Consider the following 10,103-nt stretch of genomic DNA (forward strand, 5'->3'; position numbering starts at 1 on the left):
ATGTGTTCTCCCGGCGCCTATTTATACTATAGTCGCACCGGTAGTGACGTCATGGCTGTCGCCGGCCAAATTGTTGTTGGCGTTTTTTTCAATGTATGCTTCAGACACGGGTCACGACGAGGCGTTCCCCATAGCAACCCCTAGAGGACGCAGCGTCTCGTTCCCTACTCAGGGAACCATGGTTACATACGTAACCTGAGATGTTTTCCTTGCTGCTCCTCACACATGATCAATGGAGGAGTGAGGTGGGTGGCTTTTCAGCCCTAAATGACCCAGTTTGTTTTGTTGACACGCACACGCACACGCACACACACACACACATACACACACCTCTGCAAATGTCCAAACACATCATACACAAAATGGGCTGAGGAGGACACAAATAGACAGATGGCTTTTTATCCCTGCATTACGAGCTCTACAGAGACATTCTTAAACAAAAGTGAATAAAAGGATGTTGTTCAAGGGTACATAAAACATACAGTGGCTCCCCCACACTACTGATAGCTTTACAGATACATAATGTATGTGGTAACCCATTACGAGTAAAGCAGAAAAAAACATTAAAAAAAAAAATTAAATTAAAAAATAACCTACCTGCCCGAGAGCCCTGACTATCCAAGTAAAAACATTGAGTTGAGTTGATTTTCTTTTCTTTTCTTTTGCTTTTCTTATCCCATTTTTGACATCACATGTCCCCAAATTGATAGTAAAACCTCAAATCCCCAGTATTTTGTCGTATTTTGTAATTTGTCAAATGGACTATTTTAACGATGTCCTTACTACCTTTCTGGGTCTTGAACGTGTCAGTTGCATTGCTGTCTATCAAGGGTCAGAAAGCTCTCGGATTTCATCAAAGATAGAAACAACATGAGGGTGAGTAATTAATGACAGAAGTTTCATTTTTGAGTGAACTATCCCTTTAAATGTCTTACTGAGAATGTTAAAATGCGGTATGGTTTGTGCAATAAATTAAACCACTGGAATTTAAAGGAGAAATCTTTTTTTTTTTTAAATTTATGCATTTGCAAAATCTGATCCATGCATACTGCTGGACCCATGCAGTTCATGTAAGTAAGTAAATAAATAAATACATTTCTTATACATTTTAAATAAATGTAAACAAAAATGAATGGATAAATAACTGAACAATAAAGTTTTTAAAGCTACTTATTTTTACTTTTATACAATTCTAGTATTTGAGGCACTTGATGTTTCATGTAAAACTTCAGAAGTTCAGAAAAGCAAAACCAACCACTGAGACTAACTGATTTAGTGAATATAAGGTCATTATTTCAACATAAATTGACCAGAAGCCAATCAAATGACCCCAAAATGCTAGAATATGTGTGCCTATGCATTGGATCCCCTGTCAACAAAGTGGATCCAGCTGTACAGTCAGAGCGGACCCCAGCACACTCCAGACCTCTATCTAAGCCACTCCATAATGGAAGCACACATAATGGAATATTTCCCGTATTAAAGGTTCCTCTTAAAATAAGCATTTGCACATGAAAAGACCTGGTGACTCATGGCTGTCTGCCTCTCCTCAGTCTGACACAGAGAGTGAGAAAACTGGGATTTGAACACTTCAGACAATTTGACAGACGGCTCACTTTCACTCAGGAAGACTAAGCAGCAAGTGAGCAGCAATAAATGAGAGTGTTCCTGTGTTTTTCTGTCTTCAGAAATCTGGACACACGTGTTATAATTCTTCATCATTTCATCCATCATCATATTTTGATGGATTACTGTTGCCACGATTGATAGAAAATGTACACAAACATCTCTTTTAAATAGTATTCATTCATTACCTTCTACTTTCTACTGGCAGGAATAGCTCACCATTAATTACAGCGGGTAAATAGAGCTGAATTTTGTGAATAAGGTGCTATAATGAACCTAATTTACATAGAAAGCAGGTATGTTTGTGCTAAAAAATATGACAATGACAATTTAAATATTCACAGTGCAGAAATATTTCAGCACTGGTTAACTGTATTGTGGGTGGTAATTGAATAAGAAGTGGGTTTTTGCGCTGGAATATTGCACGCAAAAGTGGCAACTGTTTTGTGAATTAAAAGTAAATTAAAAGAGTAAAAGTATTTTATTTTTTGGATTACGAGAATAGGAGCATATTAATCTACTCTAAGTTTTTGCATTTAGTTTGTTCAAGATACACTGAACATCTTAGACAAATTCTACATACTTTGCATGTCATCAAGTGTGTGTATTTCTAGGTACCCGTCATTACAGCGCCTGTCCAAAGCCTTTCCCTGTATTTTTCTCTTGGGGATCAGCAGTGACAGCGCTGGTTTATGGGTGTCAGAAACCTTGGCTGTTGCCATGGCAATGCCACACTGCAATACTGTGAGCAGGCAGACTGCGCTTGCTGCAGCATCGACACAAGAACAGGAGCGAGAACGGTGAGCGTTGCAGGAGAAACCTGCTGAATGCTAATCAGCCCCTCCACAGTTTGTCCTTCATCAGACCAGAGGAACACTCGGGATCTACATTAACCTGGGCTCACAATCTCTCTCTATTCTAGAACACATACCAATATCTATAAGGGAAGAAAGAAACATTTTGTTTTGTTTGGCAAGCTATTTATGATCTGAAAAGCTAATTTGCTCTGATTCTTCTGTTTGTGGGTAGCTGACAAATAACATATCAATGAACTTTTTTTTTTTTTTACCTCAAAATTTAAGATCAGTTCTACAGCTATTTTGATGCTTCACAGATCTAGAGATTTATGTGATTTGTTAATGTTTTTGAAAGAAGTGTCTTTTGCTCACTGAGGCTGCATTTATTTGATCATAAACCCAGATATTGAAAATAACTGTTTTGTATTTTAATATATTTTAAAATGTAATTTATTCCTGTGATGTGAAAGCTGAATTTTCAGCATCATTACTATTCATTAGTCTTCAGTGTCACATGATCCTTCAGAAATCATTCTAATATGCTGATTTGCTGCTCGAGAAACATTAATTCTTATCATTGATGAAAACAGCTGTGCTGCTTATTTTTTTCAGGATTCTTTGCTGTATTTAGAAAGTTCAAAAGAAGAGCATTTATTTGAAATACAAATAGTAATGTCTTTACTTTCACTTTTAATTCTTTTTTTTTTTTTAAATGATACTTGGCTGTTCACATAAATAGTTTTGAAAAATATGGTGTGAGAGATTATATTTAAAAAGTTCCAATATTACATGTCTTTTTAATTAATAGGAGGTCCTAGAAACTACTATAAAATTATACATGAATTAGAGAACAGGTTGTTTAAAATGGTTCTGGAATAAATAAAGCATGTCACACTGCAGGACACTGCTATACATGTCAACCACCCTCATACACTTTAATAAAGAACAGGTATAAAACTTTAAAAATGCTCTGCAAGTTCTTATTTTTTATAACGGCAGTGCTCTATGTAGGACATATGGCCCAGTTTTTTATTTTACTTTCTACAAAAGTTTGAGTTCTTAATCTGAATCAGAGGGAGCTGAAATGGAGCCTGTTTTCAGCAGAGCAGTTTGTGAATCTCTAAACACAGAAGTTTGCCGTTCACATCAATGCTGTCCGCTGCGCTCAGATCTGTTTACGTTCTTCTGTTTCAAGTTCCTGACAGACTGTCCACTGTAATTGTCTCCAGCCTCACAGACATTACTTAATTTTAAATAAACACATACTCAGTGTCCTGCAGCAGCGAACAATGGTTTATTCCAGAGCCAAAAGTTATGCAGCGATTCTTCAAAATCACATTAGAATTAAAGTTGAGTTGGCACTGACAGAGATTCAACTGTTAACGGGTCGCCAAATAGCTGTGCTGCTGGTTACTAATAGTTGTGCCTACTCAACGCAACAATATCAGGCCACAAATCACTGTCCCCAACAGTCACTGGTAAATACTGGCATCAGACGGCTAACTTTCATTTAAAAGGAATGACTTTTAAACTGTTCATTGCTAAAAATTGCTATCCCTGTGAATGCCACTTAAATGGCTTGCTTTAAGCCAAAATACATGGTCAAATACAACCATTCTCAACCATTTGACCTCTGAGAAATGCTTATGGCCTGAACTAAACTACATATACAGTAGAGGAGGAAGGAGAAGCTCGTCTAAACACCCTAGAGTGATGGAAAAGTTAATGGGCCCTAACACCAATCAATCTGCACTAATCTCCCTGCCAAGAGTTCTCCAGAGAGACAGCGGCCATGATTCCATCGGTGTGACGGCAAAGTCCACTCAGCCACATCGCCTGTTAGTCGCCAGACCTTTTACTCTCTAACACACTAAGTACAGGGATCATACACCTCAGGATTAGACAGACAGATGAAATGGAAAGTTGAATGTCATTGAAAACATGTCTTTGAAGGGATAGTTCACCCAAAAATAATAATTCTGTTATCATTTACTCACCCTCATGTCATTCTAAACCCATAAGACAAAAACCTGAGAGGTAACTAGGTCACCAAAACTTAGAAGGTCCAAAAAGGTCAGAAAGGCATCATAAAACGAATCATTATGAATCAAGTGGTTTAATCCAGGTCTTGTGAAGAAATATGATCACTTAATACCGTATGATGGCTTTTATTCACATATAAACACACATGCATATAGCACATCACATATGATAAACAGAGAAGTGCATGTGTCACGCACTAAAACAAACCTCATTGGTTCTTGTGCATCATGCATGTTTGATCTTCTGCGTTTACATATGTGATGCGTTTATAAGTCGATTATTGATTAATGTCAATAAAAGCCTAAATTAAAACATATAATCATATAAAGTGATCATAATTCTTCACAAGGCAGTTTGGACTTGTCTTGTTGTATACAATGTTTAGTTACTTGCACAGACTGATCATATTGTTTCATAAGACATCAATAAATCATCAGGAGCCATGGGTATTAATTTTGTGTTCCGTGATATGCTTTTTTATTCTGAAAGATGGCCAGCCAGTGACTTGCATTATATGAATCACCAAGGACCACGGCTTCAGCTAAAAAGAAATATTCTTTGCTGTTCTACTGAATCAAAAAAGTCATCTACATCTTGGATGACCTGAGGGTGAGTAAATTAACAGCAATTTTTTGGGTGAACTATGCCTTTAATTTGTTTTTCGAACATTATCTAAAATTTCATGGGTTTAGATCGACGTGAAGGTGAGTAAATAATGACAAAATTCCCATTTTTGGGTGAACTATCCCTTTAAGTTATAAAACACAAATCAAGGTAACTTTAAGAACCATCCACTACACAATCAGGCCTGAAATTGTCCATTTTAGCTTTGCTTCCAGCTAATCATGTCCAATCATTTGCGACAGCGTCTGACTAAAATCCATGAACGCACATGACTAAAGCGAGCAGATGTTCAAAATGTCCAGCCTAATTTGAAGCCCTGCTCAATCACACACTTCCCCCTCTGTGTGTCAGCACGGGACGGGCTCGTCCGAGTGTCTTTTTTTCCAAGCAATTGTGCCAATGTCCCACATTCCAGTTGGCCTGCGTCCCCAAACGCCATGGATGTGGGGGCGGGGCAAGACGTCTCACTTCCTGAACCAAAAATAACGTAGATGGTAATAAATCCTTGACCGCTACGTACTCCCCAATGATCCCAGCTCCCTGTGACTATGATTTAGTTGGGATTGATTAACCATTACGACCCAGTCGAGGGATTCTGCTGAATCGTTACATACAACATTAATAATAAGCAATCAGACTCGCCTCCAAGCTGTACTCTTCCACCGTTCTCTTCAGGGGATCCACGATCTGCCAGCATATGAGGATGCACAAATCAATCAGCAACATGCCACCCACGATGATAAAGAGCTTCTGGTCCTTGATAATCTGGAAGAGAAATAAAAGAAAAGCAATGGATGAGGTGATTAAGGGATGAGAAAGAGGCCGAGATGGGCAGGAACCATCAATGGACTATTCGCTCAATTCAAACGCATGATCTTCTCTCACATTCTGAACCTTTGTGGATGAAAGCCCTGCTCCTGTCTGATCTTTTTCTCTTTTCTTCTATTTAACAGTGGTTGACCTGAACAGAACCCAAATCAAAGGAAAGGTCACCGCGAGGATGCCTGCGTGTATTCTAGAGGAATCAGACGGCGGGAACGGACAAATTCTTCCGTGATTCAACACAATGAAACAAGGAGGTGGTGGGCCACCATTGAGCATCATGCTGAATTCTATCAGAACGGATGCTCTTTATCTTCAATCAAACAGAGGTTGATGGTTTCATTAAATGGCCAGACATTCAAAATAATACAGGATCATGATACTTCAGAACGCATTAGCACAATCACAAAGAAATGCTTGTCCATATGACCGTTGAACTTCACTGTATTGCACAAAATCTCCTTTCATCTCGGCAAACGGAAGGTGATGATGGATCAAAAAACCAATAGCAATCCTAAAATCCTCCCTCCACACTTTACGGATACAAATAGCCCATGAACATAAAAATTAAGGCAGAGGTTATTTGTGCAAATATAAGTGCAAATAACAACAGATGCTATTTACAGTAGGTGAAAACAGCAGCTTTTTCTTTGCACAAATGCTATTTATACTTTATACTACAAATAGTGGCAGATACTCTTTGCACCTCAGCATATTGGGACCTTACCAAATTTTGGTTGTTCATGTCAAAAGCTAAATGAAATGTCCTTACTCTCCACACCACTCTACCACTCTACCAAACACACACCATTGGCTGAGCAATAATTTGACATGACCGACCAATTAAAGGGATAGATCATGTAAAAATGTAAATTTAGTCTTCTTTTCTCATCTTCCTCATGTATTTCAAACCTAACGTTCTTTCTATTGCAGAACACAAAAGAAGATAATTTAAAATTCGTCGCTTTGGAATTATTAGGTTCTATTTGACATTTTTGTCAAAATTTAGTTATTCACATATTCTTATTCTGTGACAACTTATTTACATTATGTGAGGTTTCTTTTGTAAGCTGTATACATTTTGGGCCTTTTTTTTAGAAAACAAAAAGGGATCTATCTACAGAAGTCTATGGAATGCAAAAGCCTTGAAGTTCAATATCTCAAAACTGCTTAGAATGCAGATAGAACCTTCTAATTCCAAGGCAGCGAAATGTATCAGTGTTTTTTTCAATGAAAGTCAATGGGGTCCAATGTTCTTTTTGAGAAAAAAAGAGAGTTTTTTCTCTTATAATTTCTCTTTTTTTTTGTCTTTTGCAGAAAAAGTCATACAGGACTGGAGGTTAAGTAAATGGTGACAAAATGGTCATCTTTGGTTGAACTATTCCTTTAAACAAACACACAAATGGCTTAATTATAGACGTCTGTGCACATTAAACTGGGATGTAGTGCTTTAACATCGAAAGAATGACACACTTCACCTTTAATGTGGCTAATTATGAGCTTGTAAACCAATAACATTTAGTTTTAAGACCCAATAGCTCTGTTTAAGCTTTTGTATTCACAGTTCAAATTGCTCACCATTTGTACAAGATTATTGCTGCAGGTCTACAAGAGCATGTGGTGCATTAGTGTCAGATTGTGTTTGTGCTCAGTCTAAGTTATGCAGGCCATCATGTTCTTGTGTCTGATTGAATTTACAAATGCACACATCCCTGATGCCATGTATTTGTGACACAGTATGTTCCATAATGCAGTCCGAGTCTCTGAATGATGCATGATGCAGTATGCAGGTTTACGCCATACAATAATGAATATTTAAACTTATTTGTCACCCCAAAAAAGATTTATAACTGTAGATATATGCTAAAAGGAGAAATCAGACTGATAGACCAAAGAAATTCAAGGCTTAAAGGGATAGTTCACCCAAAAATATGGGTGAACTCACCATCAAGTCTTTCAAGCAGCAAAAAAGTTGTAGCAGCACCATAAATGTTTCCAAAAAGCAATCCATATGACCTGTGCACTTTATACCAAGTCGGAAGTCATATGATAGCTTTGAGTGACAAACAGTTATTTACTAAACATCTAGACATCTGTTGAGAGAAGTAACATTGTTTGATTCATCATGATAGAATCATTCTTTAGAACTGAATCTTTTTAATGAATCAACTGACCTGGTTCACAAAACCTCTTTGAATGATTTGTTCTCAAGTCAGTTCACTGACTCAATAACAGCTGTCTGGAGAGGAAGATTATCGGTGAATAATGACCACATTTTTTCTGTTTTTCACACAAAGCTATCACATGAGTTCAGAAGACCTGCACACAAGTCATACAGACTGCTTTTATAGCATTTTTTCATATATTATTTGCATTTTTTTTTTCAATTCCAATTTAATGGAACTGCAAGGAGAGGAGTGACCAGGAAGGTTTTCAGATTTCATACACTTTGAAAAACATTTAAACTGTTTTTGGCCATGTGATGAAAGTCAAGGGTCTCCAAAACAACACTAGACAACATTCGTTTTGAGGGTGAGAAAATGATGACAGAATTTTAGTTTTTGGATGAACTATCCCTTTCATACTAATAATCTGTGGTCCAACTCATTTTACGGAAGATAAATGCATCTTCAATCAACTGAAATCTGCACAAGAGAAACAACTAAAAATGAAACAAGCATGCTGTATAGTTTTGCATACGTGTTTGAGTGTGTATCTGCTCCATCTCCCTTTGTTCCTATCTCAGATTGAAATCTAGCAGAGGCAGATGTATGATCCTCAGAGGTGATTGACATTGCCCTCGCTGCGCCTCGAGGCAGGGAGAGACTGTAATGGACCCCTCGGACCGCCGGACCTGCATCGAACGGAGGCTGATTTGCGACGGGCTGTCCGCAGAGTCACATACTGTGAGACTGCTTCTCAGCTTGATAAAGAGATGGCACACCCACATGCACACTCACAAAACACAGTCCTGACAGCAGCCATCGCTTTAGAGTGCCAAAGCCCAGCAGTCCATCACTGCGTGGAGCAGGAGTCAACTCACTGTCAGCTTCCTGCACACTGAAGTGCCGGAGGGAATTAAAGCCCTGAGCCTGGGCATTACCTGTCTCTGAATTTATTTATATGTAGTGAGTCCAGTTAAGAACTGCTAATTAAGTGTGAAAGTGCAACTGAAGAGAAGACACCAGGGAAAAAAAATGGACACTCAATGTATCAAACTGGAATTACATCACATACTCCTAAACCTTTGTTCGTAACTCCATTATCAGGGAAAACTGGACTTTTGTCGCTCCTTAATTCGAAAATAAATAGAAATAAAAGATTTTGACATACTATGTATACAATGCAATGCAATATCGAACAAGATATTTTAACTTTAATCTGACTTTATCAATCATTTGATCAGAGTGGTAAATGTTAACAATAGATCAAAGATGCAAAATATAAATTTTTAAGATGATAACTAGACAGCAATCTATTTAGAATCTTGGTCCAATATTTTAATGCTTCTAAAAAGGAGGGTAAAAACTGCACTACAATAATTAACTAAATTAAAAACTAAATTTTTATGAAACATTATCCGTGGACTTAAAAAAAAAAAAAAACTGCCGAAAAAGTAAAATATGGCCACTTAAAAATAATCTTCTGGGTTAATTGAAGCTCTACTGATATCATCTGGGAAATAAAATTGGCTGACATAAAAAGTTTCAATATGCCACTTACAATGGAAGCACAGTAAACATTAAAATATACTTAAAATATATTACACAGTTTTAAAAGTAAAGCCTTGAGACTTAAATGTGTGATAGAATTGCTTAATGATCACTTGGAAAGTTTAGTTACATCAAAAATGTTATACTTAATAAACAAGCTTTTTAAAATACAAGCTTTGCGTTTCACCATTTAAAAAACTTTTGCTTGGTTTACTTACATTGTAAATATGAAAGCTCGGAAATTGGCATTCTACAAAATGCTGTCAATATTGTAAAATATGTATTGAAGCAGTACTGTTATTGTTAACTATAACTCTTATTTGTTGATTGAAATAAAGCAGATATAAAATAAGATATAAATATTAGAGGAAAAACTTGCCTTGGCAACTAAATGAAACAAAATAAGATGAAGGGAAAAAAAAAAAAAAAAAGAAATTAAAAGCTACTGTACATAAAAATTTTTTAAAAAAAAATAAAA

The 10,103-nt window shown here is 36.9% G+C and overlaps 1 protein-coding gene across 1 annotated transcript in view; it reads right to left on the reverse strand.

Annotated features, from left to right (window-relative positions):
- gabbr2 (gamma-aminobutyric acid (GABA) B receptor, 2) overlaps positions 1 to 10,103 on the reverse strand; it is a 228,996-nt gene that overhangs the window by 34,207 nt on the left and 184,686 nt on the right. Inside the window, exon 13 of the mRNA XM_016462856.1 lies at positions 5,733 to 5,855. Coding sequence (XP_016318342.1) covers positions 5,733 to 5,855 — 123 coding nt within the window. The remainder of the gene's footprint in view (positions 1 to 5,732; positions 5,856 to 10,103) is intronic.

The sequence above is a fragment of the Sinocyclocheilus anshuiensis genome, unplaced genomic scaffold (assembly GCF_001515605.1).
Source record: "Sinocyclocheilus anshuiensis isolate Anshui unplaced genomic scaffold, SAMN03320099.WGS_v1.1 scaffold913, whole genome shotgun sequence".
In the NCBI taxonomy this organism is placed as follows: Eukaryota; Metazoa; Chordata; class Actinopteri; order Cypriniformes; family Cyprinidae; genus Sinocyclocheilus; species Sinocyclocheilus anshuiensis.